Raw genomic sequence first — 27548 nt, 5'->3', positions numbered from 1 at the left:
TACACGTTTACCCACTGTACACTTACATGGACACCTGAACCCCCTCTACATTTACCTTTACCCACATTCACACCTTCACCCACTCTAGACCTCAAACCCAAGCATGTCAGAAAGGAGACACGCTGTGGGAGTGTTAGTGAGAAACATGGAGTTATGTGAGATATGTAGAGCTTGTTTCCCATACATGAATTAACTCATACTCTCGGACTCTTGAATCGCCATTGGAGACTAGTTTTAGTCCCAGTTTAGGCTTTTAATTTAGGTTTAATCTGGGCCTTTGGATGTGTTTAGATGCTCATGTTGTAGGTGTGTGTCTTCTAGATCTGCATGAGTGGAGAAGATGAACACAATGGCTTCATCCGGGTCGCCAGTGGGAAGAAAAGGGGGTTTGTCCCCTACGACATGCTGGACAGTATCTGAGGAAGAGGAGAGCAGGAGGCGGAGACATCTGACCATGAGGGGAGGAGCTTTGGGGAGGAGCCCTGTGCAGAGGAGCGATGGGGGAACTGGCCCCTCCCACTTCTGCACCGCCCACTTTGGCACCGCCCATCAGCAGCTGCATTGCGGCTGTCCGTGCCATTTCCAGTCCACTGTCGACAAACAAATCAGGCATCTACAGGGCCACCCGAGAGTCACGGTGTTGCCAGCGGGTTTATCCACAGGCCCAAGGGAAGCAGAGGTGCGTGAACACTGTCCCTTCCATCCCTCCCACTGTCACACGATGACCACAGGAAGTGGATGACCACAGGAAGTGGATGACCACAGGAAGTGGGGCTGAATGTGAAACCCTGAGGCTCGATTCAACCTGATTTATAACAACATGCACAGGAAACTTCTCAGTGGTTTTCTTGGACCTTTTTCTGCTATTGCAACAGCTTTTGAGAATTTTTATTCCTTTGACATTGGATTACTAAGTGCTCTATTCTAAGTGCTATCTCCACAAAAAAGACAGTCCCACGTTGGAAGGAAAGTAGTGGATATATCATAGATTTGACTAGATTTTGACAGGGTGTATTTTGAGAAACATTCTCCTTTGTGAAAGAAAACACAATTCCCATCACAAGATGTCTGAGCTTTTGGAAAAGACATCAGCATCATTTTATAAGTCATGACATAAAAGGGCAAAATCGTGAAGCAGAGTCAAGCATGAAGTTGCTACACACTGCACACGCTCTACACACGCACTACACACGCACTACACACACTACATACTGCACACGCTCTACACACAGCACACGCACTACACACGCTCTACACACGCACTACACACACTACATACTGCACACGTGCTACACACCGCACACGCAATACACACGCTCTACACACGCACTACACTCTACATACTGCACACTCTACACACGTGCCACACACTACACACACTCAGCACACTACCTGTTCCTGACTCATTTTACTCATTAAACTTCTAGAAAGATGTTATTTATGTTAGGGATAAAACAGGCCTGTTTAAAATGTTAATCTGATATCACATTCTAAATATTTATTTGCTGCTCAAGTAAAAATAGGATGGGATTGAAGATGAAGTAGCCACATTTTTTTATATTAACATTACACATTAATCTTTCCGTATATGCTAAGACTTTATAAATTCAGGTATTATAGGTTGTGCCTAGAAGGTGCGTCAGGTCAGGTCAGGTCAGATAAGGTCCCTGCATCACACCATCAAGCTTTTTTCTTTAAGTAAGCAAATCCAGAGTTGCTAAATTCAGGGGTGGAGCCTCCGATACTGGAACCTCCGTAGTTACGATAAACACACACAACATAATATAACACAGATGAGCTCTGCACAGTGGATTTAGTTATTAATTGAGCAGTTAACATAAGTGACTAGTAGTTTTGACAATCACATCTGAGTTCGAGGTAAAGGTGGTAGTGCTGAAACGTGCAGCACTGTAGCTCTGAACACAGCACTCTGAACACCTCGGGATTGTAATATATAAAATTACAAAGAGTAAATCAATCATCCAGTAAAGGAAAGATAAGAACAGCCAAAAAGCAAACTGGATGAGGCTTGCTGGTGTCCACTAGCTTTACTGAGTCATTATCAACGTTGGCCTTTTCCTGTGAATTATCCCACCTGCTCAGCGTTTGTCCTGCAGAGCATCTCTGTGGGTCCATCAGCCTGTTGTGTGAGCCGCTTAATGAGCAGTGTTTAGATAAGTTCTGTGTTTTGGTAAGTTTCTCAGCACTGAGGTTTAATTACGGCATTGTACATACTGTATGCACAGAATTAAAGTCTATTTATTGATTTGTGGAGTGGCTCTGTTTGCACTGAGCTGGTTCAGGTTCACCACTGTGGAGCCGATTAGCACAAAAACCTACTGCAGTCAATTAATTACATATTTAGTTCACATTAGTGAATAAGTTAATTAGATGGTGAATGATCCATTAAATCAAAGTAAGCATAAAAAGAAATTGATGTAAATATATTTTTGTGAGATACACAAAACATTGAGATACACAAAACATTGCATTTAGTACCCCTGAGAATGACAGAAACAACCATGTGCTCTGATGGCCACAGGCAGTGTTAGGACTGAGAGAGTTCAGCTCAAACGTGTAATGATCATCTTAAAGAAGAGAGAGTTTAGCACAGAGTTCAGCTCAAACGTGTAATGATCATCTCTTTCTTGCGGTGCTTCTGGGGAATCCCAGTCCTGATGGCACAAACCAGCTCTGTGCTGCTGGTCTGTCTTTACTGATCCTCCTGTAAGGAGGGAGTGGTGTAGACCACAGGATGATGCAGCAAGGGAAAGGGTGGAGGGGTTAGGGTGGGGTTAATTCTTTTGGGGTGGAGGGGTTAGGGTTAGAGTTGGGGTTAGGATGAAGGGTTAGGGTGGAGCGGTTGGGGTGATGGGGTTAGAGTGGCTTTACGAACCACAGCAGGGTCAGAGAGCTTCTGTACTTGTACACTCTCCAGTGGAACCTTAGTGGTGCTGGGGCTGATGGGTAACAGCGTGCTGGGGCTGATGTGGAATGGCATGCTGGGGCTGATGGGTAACTGCATGCTGGGGTTGATGGGTAATGGTGTGCTGGGGCTGATGGGTACACAAATGTGCATAAATACCTGTACTAACTGTACTATTCCTCTGATCAGACGAAGTTCAGGTCAGAAGGTTAATGGATGTCTGAAACTGCTGAAACACAATTGTTTTTATGTTGTCAAGGGGTGGGGTTGTAGATTTATGTATATATACAAGTGCATCTCAATAAATTAGAAAATCATCATAAAGTTAATTTACTTTTCAAGCCAAAATGTGAAACGCATTTATTATATAGATTCATGACAAACAGCATGATCTATTTCAAGTGTTTATTTCTGTTAATGTTGGTGATTATGGCTTACAGCTAGTGACAACCCAAAATCAAATCATTATCTCAGATTCTCTATGGGGTTTAGGTCAGGTGAGTTTGCTAGACAGTCAAGCACAGTGATTCTGTGGTTATTAAAGCAGGTATTGGTACTTTTGGCAGTGTGGACAGGTGCCAAGTCCTGCTGGAAAATGAAATTTCCATCTCCAAAATTTCCTGGTAGACAGCTGCACTGACTTTGGTCTTGATATAAAACAGTGGACCTACACCTACAGGTAAATTTTGCATTTCATTGGTAAATCAAGGTCCCAGAGTCTGGAGGAAGAGTGGAGAGACACACAGTCCAAGCTGCTTGAGGTTTAGTGTGAAGTTTCCACCATCAGTGATGTTTGAGGAGCCATGTCATCTGCTGGTGCAGGTCCACTGTGTTATAGGTCCACTGTGTTATCAAGACCAAAGTCAGTGCAGCTGTCTACCAGGACCACCTCCATGTCACGTCGCACTGATGCAGAAATTCATGTAAAAGGAGCCCTGACCAAGAATTTATTGAATTAAAAATTATTTTTTCAGTTGGTCTTATATAACATTCTAATTTTCTGAGATAATGATTTTTTTCATTGGCTGTAGGCCATAGTCATCAACATTAACAGAAATACACTTAAAACAGATTACTCTGTTTGTCATGAATCCAGGGGTGATAGTGGGAAAAATTCCTGAGCCTGAACTTTTTCTGAGCGGGGGGTTGGGGGGGGGGGGGGTGGAGTGTTAGTGTACCATATTTAGAATATTTAATAATTAATCTTTAAATTAATAATAAATAATTAATAATAAATAAGTCAGGTAATCATTATAGTGAAATAAAAAAACTAATTTCTATTAATATTCTGAGAAAATGCTGTAACCTAAAGATTTATATTAGACACAGGCATGATTAATTATTTATTCATTACTGTTAGTAAATTATAGGATACCATACAACTCAAAGAAATTATGCAAATAAAGTTTAAAAGAATTACAAGTATTAGGATTATAGTTAGTTTATATATATAAAATTTTATAAATGTATATATATATATATTATATATAATATTTTGTGTTGGTTTATTAGGACATACATTTTGTGCTTTTGTTCATATTACACCTTACGCCATAAGGCGGCCAGGATGAACCAGATCGTCTGACCACCTGTACCGGCTCAAAAAAAAAAAACACTCTTATATTTCTGATAAAAATTTAACTTAATCAGAATAAAGATAAAATACTGAATTTATCTTGTATCTACCTCTGAAGGTCTTCCGATGTCTGAAATGCAGGCGGTCCCCGGGTTACGACGTTGATCCGTCGTAAATCGATTTTCGGTGTAAATCGGAACATACGTACATACTGTACGTAAATAACATACTATACGCAGTTATCCTATCCTAAAGCTAGGCTTTTGACCAATACCTTTATCCATAGCTGCGTTTAACTAATCCTGACGCCGCGCACACCAAACACCAAGTTCCGTTTACGACGCAGAACCACTTAGGTCCAAACGAGGCTTTATACAGTAAATGGGAGGTGTGTAGTAACCACGAAAAATCGTAACTTGGGAACCTCATAAGGATCATATTTCGGCCTCAAAACAGATAGCATGCGCGCGCGTGTGGTTTATCATTATGATTTGACGGATTTTTCCCCCCCTCAAATTTTTTTTTCTCGCGGACTTGTCGGTACGCCGGAATTCCGGCATGGCGCCTGAAAACTATCAGGCCTGTGAATCTATATGATATGCTAACTTTATTATATTCCAATTTATTGAGATGCACCTGTAAAATATAAAAACGTGACACGTAAGACCTCTAGGGGCTAGTTTGGGTATAACGTTGAGCTAAACTTCCAACGTTAGAGTCAGGAAGTCCGAACAAATGGGCGTGTTAATTCACTGATAAATGAGACATGTAGTTTTTGCAAGTTTCCTCATGAAAATATCCAGATAATATTAACACACACACACACACACACACACACACACACACACACACACACACACACAGGAGTGGTCGTTCTGTTTTCCAGCCCCGTCAGCAGTGTGCACGGTTTGTCTCCGTAAAATCGCCTCACCCATCCTGGTACCATTAAACTGAAGGACATGAACAGGACACACTGCGCCTTGACCACCATGTTAAGGGCTCTTACTGTGTGTGACAGGCGCTGTCACTGTATGCGTGTGTGTGCACACCGTGTCCCCAGTTCCGCGTATGCACGCTGTGTAGGTTACATGGCCAATCTATCTGCACCACAATAATATGTACAGCTACGAGTAGCATGAGTTACAATGCAGCACACACGGTTTCCAAACAAGTGTTTCAGACAGACGGTCCGTCATCAGCTGGTTAAAGAAGCCCTGTCTGAAACCTTGTGTATTCCCTGGAAACCGTGTACAGTTTCTGCACCCTTCCGAGTTTGTGGACGCGCACTGACATGTATGGGCACAACGCGCAGCCGAACAAAACAGCCCAGTGTCCGTGCGCTCTCCAAACCCCTCGCACGAGACACGCGGGATGACCCACGCGGCGTGACCTTACAGCTGTTGTCTAAGCTCCATCCCCGGACCAGCTGCATCTGTGTGTGGAGTCTGGCTGCGAAATGTTGTGAATGCATTGGAAGTTAGAATTATTAAAATACTCTCTTCATGAAATCTACTTAAAACCACACTGGCAAAAGGATATTAATAGCAGTGTTTGTTTTTCTGTTCATTGTTTTAGTCCACGGTTGTGAGGGGATGATTTGCTCAAACTAGCCACTAGAGGTCGCACGAAGTCTGCATTACAGAGTCATTAAATTATCCGGGATTTAACCCTTGAATTTAACATATGTATTGTTTATTTTACTTGCAATTGAGCTAAATCTGCTGATTATTTTAACAAAAAATGCAATGGGTCCACCAAACCCAGCTGGACCCCAAGGATGAAGACAAAGCCTGGATCTTATCAGGGTTAAACACACATGACAGTTCCTAGAATTGTTAAGATCCTAAGAGGAAAAACACAAATTAATAGATTTAGCAAATTAAAAGATGAAGATGAAGGATGGGATAATTAATATTGTGTCTCATTTAAAGCTGCACCAAGTGAGATTTGTCCAGTGCAGGTTCAATATGACAAATGGCTTAAACAGCTTAAACTGTGATGTGGTTAGAATTTCACACACATGAACAACTTCCAGCATTTCTGTCATAACCACTGCACATGAAGTGATGACATCTGAACATTTCACATGAAGTGTGAAATCCAAAGTTTAACAGTTACTTTGGATTCCAGCATTAACTGTGTAGCACTACACACCATATACACACAGCAACGCACTGTAACAGACCTACAGGTCTACCAGCACACGCCTGACACACGCCTGGCACACGTCTGACACACGCCTGGCACATGCCTGGCACACGCCTGACACACGCCTGACACATGCCTGGCGCACTCCTGAAACTTAGAGCTTTGATCCTTATTTTAAGTGAACCAAAGACGTCAAGTTTAATGTCTGAAAACTCATAACTTCATCCCTAAACACCTGAATGACATTAAACACCAAAATGACGCTAAACACCAGAATAACATTAAACACCAAAATGACACTAAACACCAGAATGACAATAAACACCAGAATAACATTAAAGACCAGAATTACACTAAACACCAGAATGAAATTTAACACCAGCATAACATTAAACACCAGAATAACATTAAACACCAAAATGACACTAAACACCAGAATGGCATTAAAGACCAGAATGACATTAAACACCAAAATGACGCTAAACACCAAAATAACATTAAACAACAGAATGACATTAAGCACCAGAATGACATTAAAGACCAGAAGTACACTAAACACCAGAATGACAGTAAACACCAGAATGACAGTAAACACCAGCATTACACTAAACACCAGAATGACATTAAACACCAGCATTACATTAAACACCAGCATTACACTAAACACCGGAATGACATTAAACACCAAAATGACACTAAACACCAGAATGACATTAAACACCAGCATTACATTAAACACCAGAATTACACTAAACACCAGAATTACATTAAACACCAGAATTACACTGAACACCAGAATGACACTAAACACCAAAATGACATTAAACACCAAAATGACGCGAAACACCAAAATGACACTAAACACCAAAATGATATTAAACACCAAAATGATATTAAACACCAAAATGACGCTAAACACTAGAATGACATTAAAGACCAGAATTACACTAAACACCAGAATTACATTAAACTCCAGAATCCACGTGTGACATTGTGGAGTTAATCCACGTGTAACGAAAATATATGGATTCCACACCATTTTCACTTTTTCCCTTGTTTTACAAATGTAAGAATAATTTATATTTTTTAATACAATAATAATTATTTGTTGTGTGTAAACGTGTTCCTGACTAGTCATCGTCCAGTGTGAAGAACTGATGTCCATAACAATGGCAGTTTGAATTATGCATGCTAGACAGAATAAGCACTTTCTTAAACTCAACAGACCACATCACAGGATCACGAAAATAAATCAATAAAAACAACAATAATATTAACAAATTAAGGTAAACACTGACAAGCAATAAATATGCAACAAGAAAGATCAAAATTCTTAACATGAGATAAAATTAATCCAAGCTGATATTATTTTCATTCTGATTCATTTTTATCATGATAACTGTTCATAGTCTCTTCAGATATTAATTGACTTAATTGACTTCAGATATTAATTAACTTCTTTATAGTCCCATATGATTTATGTCTGTATGGGTATTTCCTGTAGGTTGTGGTTCAATGTGCATGAGTTCATCTGTCTCACCTGTGACTCGTCTAATCAATGTTGTGCACATGGGTCGTGTTTATGTGATGCTGTTTAATGTGTGTTGATGTTGTGATTGTCGCAGGTCTTTGTCTGAGTCTGGCTCTGTGTGTGTTGTGTTAGTGAATGTCTTTGCTAACCGATAGCGCAGTGTTTGTGCCAATAAATGCTGTTGAGTGTACCATCGTCTCGGTACCCTGCCTAGCCCTCGTGTCACTATCTGATTATCTCTTCATTTGAAATGTCTGATTATCTGTTTAAAGTACCTGATTGTGTTCTTTGTCCTGCAGGCTGATGAAGCATTAGGAACTGTGTGTGATGAAGGCGGATTCTAATCAGTGGATAAGATTTCATGAAGAAATGAAAATAAAAGCTGGTTTATAATACATCCACAGAACTGAACCGAAACGAAATCTTGTATTCAAATTGTTATGATAATTTGTGAATCTCCCCCCACAACTGAAGAGGGTTTTGAACATGCTACATATTCAGCACAAGGGCTTTGTCACCTCTGGCTGATGTCTTCCTGTCTCATGTGTCTATGCCGTATCTGTGTAGTCTACATTACTGTACTCCAGACCTCTGAGGAGAGACAGACTGACAGAAACCCAGAGAGATAAAGGTCAGAGAAGACAACCAAGCAGCCATCTTGGACAGAAGTGGCTTTGCGAACCACAGCAGGGTCAGAGAGGTTCTGTCCTTGTACACTGCAATGGAACCTTAGTGGTGTTGGGGCTGATGGGTAACGGCATGCTGGGACTGATGGGTAACGGTGTGCGTACACAGAGGACATGGCGGAGGAGACTGGGGTTTGCATCACTGCTAATGTGTTTTGGAGTTCTTATCTCAGGTACAAGGGCGTGTTATTGAAATGTAGCATTTACACTTAATTTTTTATTTTATTTCGTTTAATTTACAGAACATTTAGAGACATCACACTCCTTTTATTTTTTATAGTAAAAGGTAATGCAAACTTTAAAACGTCTTCAGCACTTTCGGTACTAGTTGTCATGTTAACCACATCATTTGTGTATATGTAACAGTATGTATGTGTATGCTTTAAAACTGTTGCCCCGGTTGGTCAGTGCAGTGGTGACTAGCCACGGTTATATTTTCTTTGCTTCTGAACAGCCATTGAAAAGGGGGACAGTTTTCCACAAGACGCTGATCAGTCATGTGGTGTAGCAACAGTAACCCTAGAAACTCCCAACGTCACCACAGCAACAGTTAAAAACTACAAACAGGTATTCATCATTACTAAGAGAAATGTAACGAGAAATTTACATGTTTAACTTCTTTTGTTTTCGTATGTATTAATGTTGGAGTGGATCTCTTTCCAGTGTGTTCTGCCCTCTCCGTCTCGGTACCGGAGGAAGATTCCAAGGTCATGTGTGGTGTGCAAGGTCATCGTGATGGGGCTGATGAAGTTTGTTGAAGGCAGATTTAGAAGGGTAATGCAAATCTCACATTTGCATCACATTCATTATATTTTATTTACCACGGTGACTCACTGAGAGGACTTTTGTGTTATATTAATGATCAGTGTAGATGTTGGTGCACTCGTTATCTGTGTAATTCTTCTGACCAAGGGATCTTTATGGTGCTACAGTGCTGGTAAAGGTGATCTCAGGGCTAAATACCACACTCCTCACACACCTCCTCACACACTCCTCACACCTCCTCACACACACTCCTTCACACACCTCCTCACACACACTCCTCACACACCTCCTCACACACCTCTTCACACACTCCTCACACCTCACACACTCCTTCACACACCTCCTCACACACACGCCTCACACCTCACACACACACTCCTCACACTTCACACACACACTCCTCACACACTCCTCACACCTCTTCACACACTCCTGACACCTCACACAACACTTCACACACCTCCTTACACACACTCCTCACACACCCCTTCACACACCTCCTCACACACACTCTTTCACACACCTCCTCACACCTCCTCACACACACTCCTCACACCTCTTCACACACTCCTCACACCTCCTCACACACACTCCTCACACACCTCCTCACACACACTCCTCACACACCTCCTCACACACTCCTCACACCTCTTCACACACTCCTGACACCTCACACAACACTTCACACACCTTACACACACTCCTCACACACTCCTCACACACCCCTTCACACACCTCCTCACACACACTCCTTCACACACCTCCTCACACCTCCTCACACACACTCCTGACACCTCTTCACACACTCCTCACACCTCCCCACACACCTCCTCACACACCTCCTCACACACACTCCTCACACCTCCTCACACACCTCCTCACACCTCTTCACATACTCCTCACACCTCACACACCCTCCTTCACACACCTCCTCACACACACTCCTCACACACCTCCTCACACCTCTTCACACACTCTTCACACCTCACACAACACTTCACACACCTCCTTACACACACTCCTCACACACCCCTTCACACACCTCCTCACACACACTCCTTCACACACCTCCTCACACCTCCTCACACACACTCCTCACACTTCTTCACACACTCCTCACACCTCCTCACACACACTCCTCACACACTCCTCACACACCTCCTCACACAAATATGTCTTATCAAGTGATATCTTGTGTTTAAGGATGCGTTAACCTGCCCTCTGATCACGTCTACAGACACATGCAGTACAGCCCTTCACTCTCCTGGACTCAGCAGATGTCATGAACATCTACGTCTTGTTTGATTTCTTCTGTCCAGAGGTCAGTGGCTCTGTGTAAGAAGCTGAGACGTGAGTTCCGCAGAAGATGTCTGGTCAAAGCGGACAAATACAAAGCTGCAGTGATGCACAAGCTGTTCGCTGGTTCTGCCAAGGCCACCTGCCAGAAATACAACATATGCAAGAAGAAGTGATGACGACGACGATGATGATGAAGATTATGATAATGATGATGATGATGATGATTATGAAGATTTTGTTGTTGTTATATATACACTCACACACAGACACACTCATATTTGAGCTTTCTGTAGCCTCATTCTATTTTTTTCATGATATAAATGATAATCTGTTGAGTTGTAAATGCTGGTTTCTGTTTTGCAGGACATATCAAGACCTGATTAAAAAAGACAAACAAACTAAACTAACTTTGAGTGTTTTGGTTTATGCCTTATGAGAGAGATCATTCTGTTCGATCTGTCACTGTGGTGTAGACTAGGTGTGTGAGTGCAGACCCAGAACCAGCTTTGGCCCAGACATCAGCGTGAGGGGCTGAATAATCTGTCCCTGCTGTCTCTGCTCAGATGTCTGTCTCTGTTGTCTTCTTAGATGTCTGTCCCTGCTGTCTCTGTTCAGATGTCTGTCCCTGCTATCTGCTCAGATGTCTGTCCCTGCTGTCTTTGTTCAGATGTCTGTCCCTGCTCCTCACCGTGGCACCGCCTGCTGTGGTTTTCAGCGTTTGCAGTTTAGCAGAACATTAGCAAAACACGAACACAAACCTCAACAACACATAGGCAGCAGAGACGGAGGATTGTTGCGGAGACGTTGAGCTGAAGCTGAGGTGTGAACAGTGCTCTGCTGAATGGCAGGACGAAGATGGGCCGGGTTTCTCCTCGCAGTGTTTCTGACAGGCTCAGGTGAGATACAGAGAGGTTTCTTTGGACACTAACTTATATTTTTTGACTAGGACTCAAAATAACTTCCTATTACTACTGAAAAAACTACATGTAACCATGGTACATGTCATCCTGAATTTGTACATATGTAGGTGAAGTGTACATTTAAGAGTTCTCTCTTAAACTTAAAATCTTATTTATTTTTGAACAGTCATTGTACAGGGTGGGTTCATTCCACTACAACCTCCAAGGGAGTCCAGAGTGGAGAAATTATATCACATTTTCACTGAAATGAACACCAAAGGATCCCAAAACCACACAGAGGTATGTGGAACTGGGACCTGAAGAGACTTCACAGAAATAAATTAATGGAAAGTCAGGATCTATATTTTGCCATATTAGATTGTATTTTTCCATTTCAGTATAAGAATTCAATGTACTTAAAACAATACAATGAACTTAAAACAATATGATATTGTTATTTTTAACTATCTATTTCTCAGAATTCTTTGGCGATAGGCAAGTGTTTTATATGTCATAAGGTTGTAGCAGCGATTGAGAGAATCCTTGAACACAGAATTCGAAAGGTAACAACAAACTTAATTTGCTTCTCCTTTTGATTGGTCTAAAGTTTAATTTTACCAGTAATAAATGCCACACACACATTAGCAGGCTGAACTTTGATGTGTCACTTTAAGGTGTAAATACATTTGTGAGTGATTACAATCTCGTTGTACTATGTATACTGTGTATAATGACAATAAAGGCTTTCTATTCTATTCTATTCTAAATACCATCTTTTTTTTCAGAGAACGGTTCGTTTCTGTTGTACCCTAAGGCGAAAATTTAAAGTGAAGTGCTTAAAATTAACAAAGAAGTACAAAGACATGCTGCTTAATGCCATATTTCCTGAAGGGGCCAACGGCACTTGTGTTCGGATGGGTCACTGCCGAGAGCAACTGGAGTTTTCGAAAGCCGACCTGTGATAAACCGACTGACTGGTGCGGTTCTAGGATGGTTTAGTGCTTACATCTTTCCTCACTGTCACTGCTATGAGTGTGATATTTCTATGTGATGTCTTTAAATGCCATGTGTATTGCAAATATCTGTACTTCATTATCTGGTGTCAAAGCTACTGTGCATAACTGTGCAAAATATACGAATTCTTACAGTGTCCATAAATATATAGAGATATGTGTGTGTGTGTGTGTGTGTGTATGCTTTGCTGATAAAGATTAAGACAATAAACATGTGTATTGTGTCTATAAAGATAAATGGTTAAAATGTAAATATGTGTTCTGTATATGTAAAGATAAATAGATAACATGTGTACTGTGTTTGTAAACATAGAGAGGTAAATGTATATATATGTGTGTGTGTGTTGTGTCTGTAAACATAAAAGCATAAACATATGCATGTATGTGTTCTGTGTCTATAAAAATAGAGGTAAACATGCGTGTGTGTGTGTGTGTGTATGTGTGTTTGATGTGTCTAAACATAAAAAGGTAAACGTGTGTGTGATGTGTCTGTAAACATGAAGAGGTAAACATGTATGTGTGTGTGTGATGTGTCTGTAAACATAAAGAGGTAAACATGTATGTGTGTGTGATGTGTCTGTAAACATAAACAGGTAAATGTGTGTGTGTGTGTCTGTAAACATAAAGAGGTAAACATGTATGTGTGTGTGTACTCTGTTAAGGTGAACTAACTGTGTCTAACTGTAAATGACACAAATGATGAGCTTATTGAAACCCCTTGGAAACACATACTAACACTGACGGTGTTCAGCAGGTTTAGGACAGGTGGTTGTGGATGTTCTGATTGTAATTGAAGGTGTTAAGCGTGTAGTCTTCTTTACTGCTATAGGTTTAGCAGAAATCATTTATGTAGCCTAAGACAGTGTGACAAAAGTGACTAGGTGACAAAACAGCAATACGAGGATGCAGGACTACGTTTTAACACCTTTTCTGACTATGTTGTGACACCAGTGTTGAGTGTCTAACTGACTGTTCTGCTGAGACCTGCTAGTATCAGCACTTCTCAAAGTGAACAGTTAACCCCAGACACATCTAGTCAGCCATAACTGTTGTTAAATGAGTTCCTCCACCTCCTCCTGAAGAAATTTTGTTCTCTGATGAATTGTTTCTTGCTAAACTGTATTTCTTTAGCAGGATTATTGAGCTGTGAAGGAAAATGTTGCACATGCTACATCTTGGGATTCTCCTCTGCATCGGTGAGATACAGACAACAGTGAATTAACGGCTTGGTGAAGCAGTTTGTGATTGTGTGCTGGAGTTTCATAGACTGAAAACACCAACAAACCTTATTCCACAGTCTCTATCAACACCAGCTGCATCTCTCACAACCATGAGATGGAGAACAAATCCCTGAATGTCCATGACAACATGCCAGACAAGCTCAAAGATGATACGGTGGGTATTAGTTGTGTGGTGGGCTGTTTTGATGAAACACACGCAGAGCAGGTAAACAACTGAGACTTGAGTCCGAAGAACGAATCAAAGAGTATGTATGTTATAGTGTATATAGAATATATATTCATTTATAGGCTATATATTATTGCATATATACTATACATATAAAATTCTCAGATCTTATATTTGTTAGAGGCCATTATAGCACAGAATGGCGTTTTACAGTATTACAAAGCGTCCTGACTTGCACCACATTTGCAGGGATGGATACGCTGCATTGTTTGTAAGACGCTTCTCAGGAAAGTGATGAACTCCGTTTCACATAAGCTTACAAAGGTGAGGACACCCTAGGCAGCCTAGCGTCTAAAACCCCAAACCCCAACGCTCAGCACAAACTTTACACAGGAACACTATACAAATCTATACACTATAAAATACTAAATGCTATTTAACATCTCATGACATCAAAATGATTGCAGGTCCCTGATTGTCAGTAGTAAAACAGTATAATCCATCATTAGATCATCAGTACCTTGTGACTTTTGTGACTTTGTGTCTTACAGAAGTTTTATTCACAGTGTCAAAAGCTTATTAAACCTCTGCGCCCAGCCTGCCTGAACCGGAGTGTGCAGCTGAAAGTAGAAATGATGGATTTCCTTTTTCCCGGTGGAACTCCACGTTCAACATGTGAGACAATCGACATGTGTTAGCAGCGTGTATCCTCCTCATGTGTCCTCCTCGTGTGTCCTTCTCGTGTGTCCTCATGTGTCTTCCTCATGTGTCCTCCTCGTGTGTCCTTCTTGTGTGTCCTCCTCATGTGTCCTTCTTGTGTGTCCTCCTCATGTGTCCTTCTCATGTGTCCTCATGTGTCCTTCTCGTGTGTCCTCATGTGTCCTCCTCATGTGTCCTCATGTGTCCTCCTCGTGCGTCTCCATCAGTGACTGCAGCACAGCTCTGATTGGAGCCTCTATCAAACATTCCTGACTCCAGTCAACATTTATCAAGATTATCACAATATCACAGAAATTATCTCAAACTGCCTCTAGGAATCATTCTCTCCACCCTGATGTTACAATTTGATATGAAAAATACAGATTTTAATCTGTGACCAGTGAACAATGTTTGAACACTTCTGGGCTGGTGTTTTGCTAAAAAAGTTACTTTTCCAGTATCAGTCATATGTATAATTTCATCACTGTTTTGTTTATCACTAATTTTTTTTCTACAGAAAGCTAATAAATTTCACCATAAGTCAAACTGTCTAAAATTACTTTTGTCACTCAAGTAGTTACTTCAACAGAGACCATGTTTCTGAAAATTCTATTACAATGTAAAGTTTTCCACACTAATCTCACCTTTCTAGGACAATGTAAAGTAATCCACCTTAAATCTCTCCTTTCTCACTTTCCAGTTGGAGAAACTGGATCTCTCCTCCAGTTGGAGGTGAGGGTGTTGTAGGTGAGGGTGTTGGAGGTGAGAGTGGTGGAGGTGAGGGTGTTGTAGGTGAGGGTGTTGGATGTGAGCGTGGTGGAGGTGAGGGTGTTGTAGGTGAGAGTGGTGGAGGTGAGGGTGTTGTAGGTGAGGGTGTTGTACGTGAGGGTGTTGTAGGTGAGGGTGGTGGAGGTGAGGGTGTTGTAGGTGAGGGTGGTGGAGGTGAGGGTGTTGTAGGTGAGGGTGTTGGATGTGAGCATGGTGGAGGTGAGGGTGTTGTAGGTGAGGGTGTTGTAGGTGAGCGTGGTGGAGGTGAGGGTGTTGTTGGTGAGAGTGGTGGAGGTGAGGGTGTTGTAGGTGAGGGTGTTGGATGTGAGCGTGGTGGAGGTGAGGGTGTTGGAGGTGATGGTGGTGGTGGTGGAGGTGAGGGTGTTGTAGGTGAGGGTGTTGGATGTGAGGGTGTTGTAGGTGAGCGTGGTGGAGGTGAGGGTGTTGTAGGTGAGGGTGTTGTAGGTGAGGGTGGTGGAGGTGAGGGTGTTGGAGGTGAGCATGGTGGAGGTGAGGGTGTTGTAGGTGAGGGTGTTGTAGGTGAGAGTGGTGGAGGTGAGGGTGTTGTAGGTGAGGGTGTTGGAGGTGAGGGTGTTGTAGGTGAGGGTGTTGTACGTGAGGGTGTTGTACGTGAGGGTGGTGGAGGTGAGGGTGTTGTAGGTGAGGGTGGTGGAGGTGAGGGTGTTGGAGGTGAGGGTGGTGGAGGTGAGGGTGTTGGAGGTGAGGGTGTTGGAGGTGAGGGTGTTGGATGTGAGCATGGTGGAGGTGAGGGTGTTGTAGGTGAGGGTGTTGTAGGTGAGGGTGTTGGAGGTGAGGGTGTTGTAGGTGAGAGTGGTGGAGGTGAGGGTGTTGTAGGTGAGGGTGTTGGATGTGAACGTGGTGGAGGTGAGGGTGTTGTAGGTGAGAGTGGTGGAGGTGAGGGTGTTGTACGTGAGGGTGTTGTACGTGAGGGTGTTGTAGGTGAGGGTGGTGGAGGTGAGGGTGTTGGAGGTGAGGGTGTTGTAGGTGAGGGTGTTGGATGTGAGCATGGTGGAAGTGAGGGTGTTGTAGGTGAGCGTGGTGGAGGTGAGGGTGTTGTAGGTGAGAGTGGTGGAGGTGAGGGTGTTGTAGGTGAGGGTGTTGGATGTGAGCGTGGTGGAGGTGAGGGTGTTGGAGGTGATGGTGGTGGAGGTGAGGGTGTTGTAGGTGAGGGTGGTGGAGGTGAGGGTGTTGGAGGTGAGGGTGTTGTAGGTGAGGGTGGTGGAGGTGAGGGTGTTGTAGGTGAGAGTGGTGGAGGTGAGGGTGTTGTAGGTGAGGGTGTTGGATGTGAGCGTGGTGGAGGTGAGGGTGTTGTAGGTGAGAGTGGTGGAGGTGAGGGTGTTGTAGGTGAGGGTGTTGTAGGTGAGGGTGGTGGAGGTGAGGGTGTTGGAGGTGAGCATGGTGGAGGTGAGGGTGTTGTAGGTGAGGGTGTTGTAGGTGAGAGTGGTGGAGGTGAGGGTGTTGTAGGTGAGGGTGTTGGATGTGAGCGTGGTGGAGGTGAGGGTGTTGTAGGTGAGAGTGGTGGAGGTGAGGGTGTTGTAGGTGAGGGTGGTGGAGGTGAGGGTGTTGTAGGTGAGGGTGGTGGAGGTGAGGGTGGTGGAGGTGAGGGTGTTGTAGGTGAGGGTGGTGGAGGTGAGGGTGTTGGAGGTGAGGGTGTTGTAGGTGAGGCTGTTGGATGTGAGCATGGTGGAGGTGAGGGTGTTGTAGGTGAGGGTGTTGTAGGTGAGGGTGTTGGAGGTGAAGGTGTTGTAGGTGAGAGTGGTGGAGGTGAGGGTGTTGTAGGTGAGGGTGTTGGATGTGAGCGTGGTGGAGGTGAGGGTGTTGTAGGTGAGGGTGGTGGAGGTGAGGGTGTTGTAGGTGAGGGTGGTGGAGGTGAGGGTGTTGTAGGTGAGGGTGGTGGAGGTGAGGGTGGTGGAGGTGAGGGTGTTGTAGGTGAGGGTGGTGGAGGTGAGGGTGTTGTAGGTGAGGCTGTTGGATGTGAGCATGGTGGAGGTGAGGGTGTTGTAGGTGAGGGTGTTGTAGGTGAGGGTGTTGGAGGTGAGGGTGTTGTAGGTGAGAGTGGTGGAGGTGAGGGTGTTGTAGGTGAGGGTGTTGGATGTGAGCGTGGTGGAGGTGAGGGTGTTGTAGGTGAGAGTGGTGGAGGTGAGGGTGTTGTACGTGAGGGTGTTGTACGTGAGGGTGTTGTAGGTGAGGGTGTTGTAGGTGAGGGTGGTGGAGGTGAGGGTGTTGGAGGTGAGGGTGTTGGATGTGAGCATGGTGGAAGTGAGGGTGTTGTAGGTGAGGGTGTTGTAGGTGAGCGTGGTGGAGGTGAGGGTGTTGTAGGTGAGAGTGGTGGAGGTGAGGGTGTTGTAGGTGAGGGTGTTGGATGTGAGCGTGGTGGAGGTGAGGGTGTTGGAGGTGATGGTGGTGGTGGTGGAGGTGAGGGTGTTGTAGGTGAGGGTGGTGGAGGTGAGGGTGTTGGAGGTGAGGGTGTTGTAGGTGAGGGTGGTGGAGGTGAGGGAGCTTTAGGTGAGGGTGTTGTAGGTGAGGAAGTTGTAGGTGAGGGTGGTGGAGGTGAGGGAGTTTTATGTGAGGGTGTTGGAGGTGAGGGTGTTGGAGGTGAGCGTGGTGGAGGTGAGGGTGTTGGAGGTGAGGGTGGTGGAGTTGAGGGTGGTGGAGGAGGGGGTGTTGTAGGTGAGGGTGTTGGAGGTGAGGGAGTTTTAGGTGAGGGTGTTGTAGGTGAGGGTGGTGGAGGTGAGGGTGGTGGAGGTGAGGGTGTTGAAGGTGAGGGTGTTGGAGGTGAGGGAGTTTTAGGTGAGGGTGTTGGAGGTGAGGGTGTTGGAGGTGAGGGTGGTGGAGGTGAGGGTGGTGTAGGTGAGGGAGTTTTATGTGAGGGTGTTGGAGGTGAGGGTGTTGGAGGTGAGCGTGGTGGAGGTGAGGGTGTTGGAGGTGAGGGTGGTGGAGTTGAGGGTGGTGGAGGAGGGGGTGTTGTAGGTGAGGGTGTTGGAGGTGAGGGAGTTTTAGGTGAGGGTGTTGGAGGTGAGGGTGGTGGAGGTGAGGGTGTTGAAGGTGAGGGTGTTGGAGGTGAGGGAGTTTTAGGTGAGGGTGTTGTAGGTTAGGGTGTTGTAGGTGAGGGTGTTGGAGGTGAGGGAGTTGTAGGTGAGGGTGTTGTAGGTGAGGGTGTTGGAGGTGAGGGAGTTGGAGGTGAGGGTGTTGGAGGTGAGGGGGTTGGAGGTCAGGGGGTTGGAGGTGAGGGTGTTGTAGGTGAGGGTGTTGTAGGTGAGGGTGTTGGAGGTGAGGGTGGTGGAGTTGAGGGTGTTGGAGGTGAGGGAGTTTTAGGTGAGGGTGTTGTAGGTGAGGGTGTTGGAGGTGAGGGTGTTGTAGGTGAGGGGGTTGGAGGTGAGGGTGTTGTAGGTGAGGGTGGTGGAGTTGAGGGTGTTGTAGGTGAGGGTGTTGTAGGTGAGGGTGTTGGGGGTGAGGGAGATTTAGGTGAGGGTGTTGTAGGTGAGGGTGGTGGAGGTGAGGGTGTTGTAGGTGAGGGTGTTGGAGGTGAGGGTGGTGGAGTTGAGGGTGTTGGAGGTGAGGGTGTTGTAGGTGAGGGTGTTGGAGGTGAGGGTGGTGGAGTTGAGGGTGTTGGAGGTGAGGGTGTTGGAGGTGAGGGTGTTGGAGGTGAGGGTGTTGTAGGTGAGGGTGTTGGAGGTGAGGGTGTTGGAGGTGAGGGGCATAGTGTGTACTGAGGACGCAACACCTAACCAAGGATAACAGCTATACACACACACTAGATCAGGGGTGGCCAACCCGCGGCTCGCGAGCCGCATGCGGCTCTTTGCCTGGTTTCATGCAGCTCCCCAGCCAGTCCGCAGGCTAAAGCTGGGCGTACACTGTACGATATTTTAAATCGTGTACTCAGCTCCAGCTCAAACTGTACGACTAAATCGCAGGGTTTAAAAGTTCACAGCTCACGATTCATGTACTCACACTATACGACCCGACGCTCTCATGCGATCTCACGAGGAGCGATTTGAATTTCAAACATGTTTGATATTCTTGCGACGCTGCGATTTCTGATCGGGAGTTGGTCGTGAGGTGTGAATCGCTCCTCGTTTACCTGTGTAAACTATACGATGCACGACACGCGATAGAGCCAAAACTCGGCCCGATCGAAAAATAGTCGCACGAGTGAAAAATCGGCTGAAAATGGGCCAAAAATCGCACAGTGTATGCCCAGCTTAACCTGCACAAACGGGGCGACACACTGCTACATTTGCGTGGTGCGCGGTTAGTTTACAAGCCTAGCGAGCCGCTAATACTTTTAAAACCGGCGTAGTGGAAAACACGCATCTGACTGTCTTCACAGCTAATAATTTACACTCGCCACCCCCCCCCCCCCCCCCCCCCCCCCCCACTCAACAGATTACACTCGCCCATGTACGATGTGGCTCTTTGCCGTAACACAGTAAGAAAAGTGGCTCTTGGTCTATGACGGGTTGGCCACCCCTGCACTAGATAAACTAAACATCGAGCAAGTCGCTAACAGCATGGACGTAATTTTGATTTCAAAAGTGGGGGGGACATGGATTCGTCGCTATTTAAATATTTGGTTTTAACCGTAAAAACTGGGGGGGACCAAAACCGGTTTTTGAAAAAGTGGGGGGGACATGTCCCCCCCCCAAAATTACGTCCGTGGCTAACAGGGAACTTTGACATACTGAGACTCAATAGCACATTGAGGGAAACCCAACAGAACCAGGAGTAGATACAGACACAGACAAGGAGCTACACGACAGGGAGCAAATAGAACACGCTTACACGATTAACTAGGATACACAGAACAAACGAGGATTTACAGGGTTTACAGATATCATAAAGAGCAAGAAATACAGAGACTTACAACTTACACGAACAATAACCAACAACTATGGTTAAGCACACAGGGTTAAATACACAGGGTTAAGCACACAGGGTTAAACCATTGACTGTATATAAGTGGACTGGACGACACGAGTGAAAAGTGAAGCCTCCGTGAGTCCGCTGCCCTCTAGTGGCTGGTTGCAGTACAACTTTTAACCCCGCCCATTCCCATGTAAGTGAACGGGCCGGACGAGAAACTTTGAATTTTTATTACACGTAAAATAGTAAAATAAGTTTTTTGAGCAATGATATGTTGTCAATTCTATAACACTACATTGCGTTAGTATATCTCCCAGTGTTTTTCTCTATGATAAACAGATTTTATAGAAGTTATTAGTGTTATTTAAAGGGGTGTGTCGATAAGGTGATTGACAGGTAATAGCTGCGTTGGTTGACATCTAATAACAGACGCTCAAATGTGAACGCGCTCAACATCAAACTCTCGACAGCAAAACTCTCGACAGCAGTATTAAAACCTTTTACGTTTGTTTATTTTGTAAAACGTCAAAAGTGTCTATACTGGCGGGCGTATCCTAACGAATGTCGGGGCGGAGATACGGTCTCTGGTGGAGATACTGGCTCTGTTCGAAATAGACTACTACATACTGGATACTGCATACTGGTCCTCGTAGTAGTATGCAGTACAGTTTCCAGTATGCGACAAAAGCAAAGCATACTACAGGGTCACGTGATCGTAGCGTTGCATGATGGGATGCAGTACACCACGAAGATAGCTCTGTTCGCGTTCTGGAATATTTTGCGGAAATAGTAGGTCATCCGGGTATGTTTCGCGTACTGGAAATTTTCATTTTGGTCACATACTGCATACGGCATACTGATTTGGGGCTCGATCAGTACGCCAGTAGTATGTAGTAGGCTATTTCGAACACAGCCACTGTCCTGCCTACCGGTTCTAATGCGCATGCTCTGGCTCCAATTTTCAAGATGGCAGTGTCCGTGCGGCCATCTTGGTGGTTTCAAAAACTCACAATGGGAGTCAACGGTGACGTACCGTCCATTATATATACGGTCAATGGGTTAAACACACAGGGTTTAGATACACAGGGTTAAGCACACAGGGTTAAGCACACAGTGTTAAACACACAGGGTTAAGCACACAGGGTTAAACACACAGGGTTTAAATACATAGGGTTAAGCACACAGGGTTTAAATACACAGGGTTAAGCAAACAGTGTTAAACACATAGGGTTAAGCACACAGGGTTTAAATACACAGGGTTAAGCACACAGGGTTTAAATACACAGGGTTAAACACACAGTGTTAAACACACAGGGACACAGAGAACAGAGACACAGAGAACATGGGTGTGATGAACAGAGGAGACCCCATGCAGGGAAATCGAAAAACATGGACGGAACTGAAAAAACCCCACAAGACGGGGAGGGTGGAGCCATACGTGACAAAACTCTCTCCCTATCTCTCCATCTCTCTCCCTATCTCTCCATCTCTCTCTCTCTCACTATCTCTCCCTCTCTCTCTCTCCCTATCTCTCCATCTCTCTCTCTCTCTCTCACTATCTCTCCCTCTCTCTCTCCTTATCTCTCCCTCTCTCTCTCACTATCTCTCCATCTCTCTCTCTCTCTCTCACTATCTCTCCCTCTCTCTCTCCTTAATTCTCCCTCTCTCTCTCCCTATCTCTCCATCTCTCTCTCACTATCTCTCCTTCTCTCACTATCTCTTCCTCTCTCTCTCACTATCTCTCCCTCTCTCTTTTACTATCTCTCTCTCTCCCTCTCTCTCACTATCTCTCTCTCTCTCTCTCTCTCTCACTATCTCTCCCTCTCTCTCTCCTTAATTCTCCCTCTCTCTCTCCCTATCTCTCCATCTCTCTCCTTCTCTCACTATCTCTTCCTCTCTCTCTCACTATCTCTCCCTCTCTCTTTTACTATCTCTCCATCTCTCTCTCCCTATCTCTCCATCTCTCTCTCTCTCTCTCCCTCTCTCTCACTATCTCTCTCTCTCTCTCTCACTATCTCCCTCTCTCTCTCCTTAATTCTCCCTCTCTCTCTCCCTATCTCTCCATCTCTCTCTCCCTCTCTCACTATCTCTCCTTCTCTCACTATCTCTTCCTCTCTCTCTCACTATCTTTCCCTCTCTCTTTTACTATCTCTCCATCTCTCTCTCCCTATCTCTCCATCTCTCTTTCTCTATCTCTCTCCCTCTCTCTCACTATCTCTCCATCTCTCTTTCTCCCTCTCTCACACTATCTCTCTTTCTCCAGCTCTCTCTCTCTCTTTCACTATCTCTCCATCTCTCTCTCTCCCTATCTCTCCATCTCTCTCTCTCTCTCTCTCTCTCTCTCTCTCTTTCTCTCTCTCTCTCTCTCACTATCTCTCTTTAGAACTAGCTAAATTAATGAGAATTACAAAATGCAATTTAAAACCCCTACCTAGGTATGGACACATAAGTGTTCCTAAAATGATGTTAAGAATCATAAACACAGATGGGTGAGTCCTTCTCAGAGGAGAATGCAACTAGAATTATTCCACTCAAGTTTCTTTTCCAGAAATAAACTTGAGTATTAATATGAATTAATTATTCTTGTATGAAAATACATGCAAACGTGTCTGTGTTTGTGTGTGTGCATGTGTGAATGTGTGTGTATGTGTTTGTGGGTGTGTGAGAATGTGTGTGTGTGTGTGTGAGAATGTGTGTGTGTGTGTGTGTGTGTGTGTGTGTGTGTATGTGTGTGTATATGTGTGTGTCCGTTTACACAAAGGCAGAGGAGGAGCTAAACTCTATAGCACAAGCACTATTCTTGGTTGTTTTGTGTCTTACACTAAACCACTGCACAGACCATTTCAACTAAAAGCTAAAGTAAAGGAACATGCCATCCAGTCTTCAAATTCCAGTCCTGCTGATCATCTCAGGTAAGGTTGTTCTAGCACTGGTGTGGAGCTTCACACATGAAGCTCTTTACTTTCAAACCGTCTCAGCAAGTGTGCTTTTGACTGTGAGCAGGAGTCATGGCTGTAACTGGCTGCTTCCTGCCACCGTCCCGGCTGAGAGGACCGCAGGAGACATGGACGCGGACGTTCCCCGATCACCGGAGCAACAGGCAGGAGGAGCCCTCACAGGTACACAGGTACAAGCCTTCTGCGGTCAGGCCTGAAAAAGTAAGAAAGAAAATGGTGGAGAATTCTGTTTGTTTTCACTGTGACTGTGTAAAAGTGCTTCACATGGGTAAGATATCCAGAGATGGCAGGAACGTGACCATGTGCCCCCTCACGTGTGCCCCCTCACGTGTGTCTCCTCTGTGCTCCAGAGTGCTCGTCTCTCAGCTTCTCCGAGATGGCGTAAAAGCATTGTTCTCTGCTGCATTTGCCAAGATTTTGTGAATCGAACTAGACGCAAGATGGACATGACGATACAGAGGGTGAGATGTTCAAAACGTGCACAGAAGGCACATTTAGGAGCACAGAGTAAATCAATACATTTATAAACACATTAGAACACATACACAGAGTTCTGCTCTTCACTAATACAGTTGATGTGATGCAGTAATACGTAATATTGTCTTCTTCTGTCTGCTTCTTTAACAGAAGATAAATGTGAGTTGTAACAAATTCATACCGAAAGAAAAAATCAAATGCCAGATACGTGGTCAAAAATTAAAGCTGAAATTTCTCAACGTGCTTTTCCCTGGACCCACTGCTCGAGACGCCTGTAAGAAGAGAGCTAAGTTGTGCTTGTATTGACGCTAGCTATCCGTTGCTGAATAAGGAATCTAATAATGAAATACATATAAAACATTAATTGCACATAAACATTAATTACACATAACACATTACTTAAAAATCAGTACTAATGCCATCTGGCTCATTTTCTATAAAACAGGTCTCTGTGGTATGAAAATGACACCTAAATATTTAAAACAAATGTACATATGTGCTACGTAATTGATCGTGTTTCATTCTAATTATTATTCTGCCTTTCTTGTGCTCAAAAACGTAATGGTTGAAACTTAAATTCTAACATATTATGTCAATAAATCTTGGCTTTAACTTGTGTGATCGCAATGTCTTTATTTACCTTATGCAAAAAGTTAATCCCTTACTAAATTACTCCATAAAGTGATCCCCTTACCATATTACTCCATAAAGTGATCCCCTTACCATATTACTCTATAAAGTGATCCACTTTCCATATAACTTCATAAAGTGATCCCCTTACCATATTACTCCATAAAGTTATCACCTTACCATATTACTCCATAAAATTATCCCCTTTCAAATATTACTCGATAAAATTATCTGCTTACCATATTACTCTATAAGGTGATCCCCTTACCATATTACTCTATAAAGTGATCCCCTACCCATATTTGGGGCAGTCATGGTCTGGTTGTTAGGGAACTGGTCTTCTGACCCGAGGGTCGTGGGTTCGATTCCCAGACCTGAGGCCATGACTGAGGTGCCCTTGAGCAAGGCACCTAACCCCAACTGCTCCTCGGGCGCCGGGCTAGGGCTGCCCACCACTCTGGGCACGTATGATCCACAGCCCCCTAGTAATCACTAGTGTGTGTGTTCTGACTGCACAGATGAGTTAAAAGCGGAGGACAAATCTCGATTGGGGTGTAAAAATCACATTTGACAAAAATATGGCACATATTACTCTATAAAGCGATCCCCTCACCATATTACTCTATAAAGTGATCCCCTTACCATATTACTCCATAAAGTGATCCCCTTTCTAATATTGCTTTATAAAATGACCCGCTTACCATATTACTCTATAAAATGATCCGCTTACCACATTACTCTATAAAGTGATCCCCTTACCATATTACTCCATAAAGTGATCCCCTTTACAATATTACTCTATAAAGTGATCCCCTTACCATTTTACCCCATAAAGTGATCCCCTTACCATATTACTCTATAAATTGATCCCCTTACCATATTACTCCATAAAGTGATCCCCTTTCCAATATTACTCTATAAAATGATCCACTTACCTCATTACTCTATAGAGATCCCCTTACCATATTACTCCATAAAGTGACCCCCTTTCCAATATTACTCTATAAAATGATCCACTTACCTCATTACTCTATAGAGATCCCCTTACCATATTACTCTATAAAGTGATCCCCTTACTATATTACTCTATAAAGTGATCCCCTTACCATATTACTTCATAAAGTGATCCCCTTACCATATTACTCTATAAAGTGATCCCCTTACCACATTACTCTATAAAGCGATCCCCTTACTATATTACTCTATAAAGTGATCCCCTTACCATATTACTTCATAAAGTGATCCCCTTACCATATTACCCCATAAAGTGATCCCCTTACCATATTACTCCATAAACAGATCCCCTTATCATATTACTCTATAAAGTGATCCCCGTACCTTATTACTCTATAAAGTGATCCCCTTTACAATATTACTCTATAAAGTGATCCCCTTACAATTTTACCCCATAAAGTGATCCCCTTACCATATTACTCCATAAAATTATCCCCTTTCCAATATTACTCTATAAAATGATCCCCTTACCATATTACTCTATAAAGTGATCCCCGTACCATATTACTCTATAAAGAGATATCCTTACCATATTACTCTATAAAGCAGGGGTTGGCAACCTATGGCACGAGTGCCACCGTTGGCACGCCGAGGCATAATCACTGGCACGCAACACGCTGGACCAGCATCAGCAAAAAAATTAATAATAAACAAGATCAGACAGAGAGCATGATCCTCCAATTGAAATCGCTCCTCAACGCTCTGCTCGGCAGAGGCATTTATACTTGGCGATCGATCACGATATAATACTTAATTTGTGTCCATTTACACCTCCCCTCCGCTAACAATTTAAACTCGCCACACAACTCCCCCCCCCCCCCCCCCGTCAACAATTTAAACTCGCCGCCACCCCCCCCGCTCCAATTTCATTTGTTGATAGTGGCACACTCATTGACTAGACATGTTAAAGTTGGCACTCCATGTCTCAAAGGTTGCCGACCCCTGCTATAAAGTGATCCCCTTACCATATTACTTCATAAAGTGATCCCCTTACCATATTACTCTATAAAGTGATCCCCTTACCATATTACTCTATAAAGTGATCCATACCCTTTTCCTGGTGGTCCCTGAGTCATCTGCAAGAAAATGATGTGCAAATAATTATGTGTACATCACAGAACATTCAAATGTGGTGTTAATATTAACAAGTTTATTATCATGTGACTAAAGTAAATTGTGAAGCCACAATGACTGTGTAGCTTTAAAAACAATGACTGTGTGGCTTTTAAAAATGACTTTTTGTGCCTTGTATTAAGTTTTTTTTAAGTTGTTGCTTACGTTTAGTATATTTCAAATGATATTATGTATTGTTAACAATGTGAATAGATCAGACTATTAAGTCACCAAAAGTGGCGTTAGCCGTGAGTGAGGATGAGACACATGCTTTGTCTACTGACAGTGAGCTCAGTACGTGTTGTGAAACTGACTGTTTAATGCAAACAAGAAGGACAGATACACTTAAAACCTACAGAATTTGGGGAAACATTGTGAGCAGCAGTTGAGTTGAAGGACGGTGGAGGGGTGAAGTGTTGGGAGATGGCAGGTCCTGTCACACCGTGCAGCTCAGCATTAGGAGAAAGTCACTGGTTACTGCTGATCAGTTGGACACCAGTTTCACACTGGTCTGAGGGTGCTGGACCAGCACTTTAGGTGCAACACACTGTTGATATATCAGGTCAGGGGAAAAAAGAACAAGTAAACACAGTGTATAATGTGAGCAGCCGAGAGGGCCTAACTGACTAGGACATACCCAGACCTCCCTAACTGAATGGGGACATATGCAGACCTGCCTAACAGACTAGGACATACCCAGACCTCCCTAACTGAATGGGGACATATGCAGACCTGCCTAACTGACTAGGACAT

At 43.9% G+C, this 27548-nt stretch overlaps 3 protein-coding genes and 1 long non-coding RNA gene across 6 annotated transcripts in view; 3 read left to right on the top strand and 1 right to left on the bottom strand.

Annotated features, from left to right (window-relative positions):
* Window positions 1-2266, top strand: part of stac (SH3 and cysteine rich domain) — a 53460-nt gene extending 51194 nt beyond the window's left edge. For both annotated transcript variants that reach the window (XM_076994607.1, XM_076994606.1), the window contains one exon: window positions 322-2266. In XM_076994607.1, coding sequence (XP_076850722.1) covers window positions 322-420 — 99 coding nt within the window. In that variant the 3' untranslated portion in view covers window positions 421-2266. The remainder of the gene's footprint in view (window positions 1-321) is intronic.
* A 5811-nt stretch (window positions 2267-8077) lies between these two features.
* On the top strand, window positions 8078-15409 carry LOC143500474 (uncharacterized). The gene is made up of 10 exons (XM_076994608.1): window positions 8078-9040; window positions 9322-9434; window positions 9531-9641; window positions 10952-11827; window positions 12018-12130; window positions 12310-12393; window positions 12616-14039; window positions 14141-14238; window positions 14500-14574; window positions 14802-15409. Exons 1-4 carry the CDS (start codon window positions 8929-8931, stop codon window positions 11102-11104), a joined length of 489 nt encoding a protein of 162 aa, XP_076850723.1. The 5' UTR covers window positions 8078-8928; the 3' UTR covers window positions 11105-11827; window positions 12018-12130; window positions 12310-12393; window positions 12616-14039; window positions 14141-14238; window positions 14500-14574; window positions 14802-15409.
* Window positions 15410-20112: 4703 nt separating this feature from the next.
* On the bottom strand, window positions 20113-26404 carry LOC143500476 (uncharacterized). The gene is made up of 3 exons (XR_013126814.1): window positions 26212-26404; window positions 23890-23990; window positions 20113-23754 (listed from the first exon to the last, which is right to left on the bottom strand). It is a non-coding gene; the product is annotated as an uncharacterized LOC143500476 (long non-coding RNA).
* LOC143500475 (uncharacterized) lies at window positions 23211-24654 on the top strand. Of its 2 annotated transcripts, none has more exons than XM_076994609.1 (4): window positions 23211-23516; window positions 23608-23723; window positions 23912-24022; window positions 24189-24654. In XM_076994609.1, exons 1-4 carry the CDS (start codon window positions 23474-23476, stop codon window positions 24342-24344), a joined length of 426 nt encoding a protein of 141 aa, XP_076850724.1. In that variant the 5' UTR covers window positions 23211-23473; the 3' UTR covers window positions 24345-24654. The 2 variants fall into 2 exon arrangements, with proteins under 2 accessions (XP_076850724.1, XP_076850725.1); XM_076994610.1 differs by having other exon boundaries at window positions 23269-23516; window positions 23608-23731.
* Window positions 26405-27548: the final 1144 nt, after the last annotated feature.

This window comes from Brachyhypopomus gauderio, unplaced genomic scaffold, assembly GCF_052324685.1.
Source record: "Brachyhypopomus gauderio isolate BG-103 unplaced genomic scaffold, BGAUD_0.2 sc151, whole genome shotgun sequence".
NCBI classification, from domain to species: Eukaryota; Metazoa; Chordata; class Actinopteri; order Gymnotiformes; family Hypopomidae; genus Brachyhypopomus; species Brachyhypopomus gauderio.
This window is presented reverse-complemented; position numbering and strand designations above follow the sequence as displayed.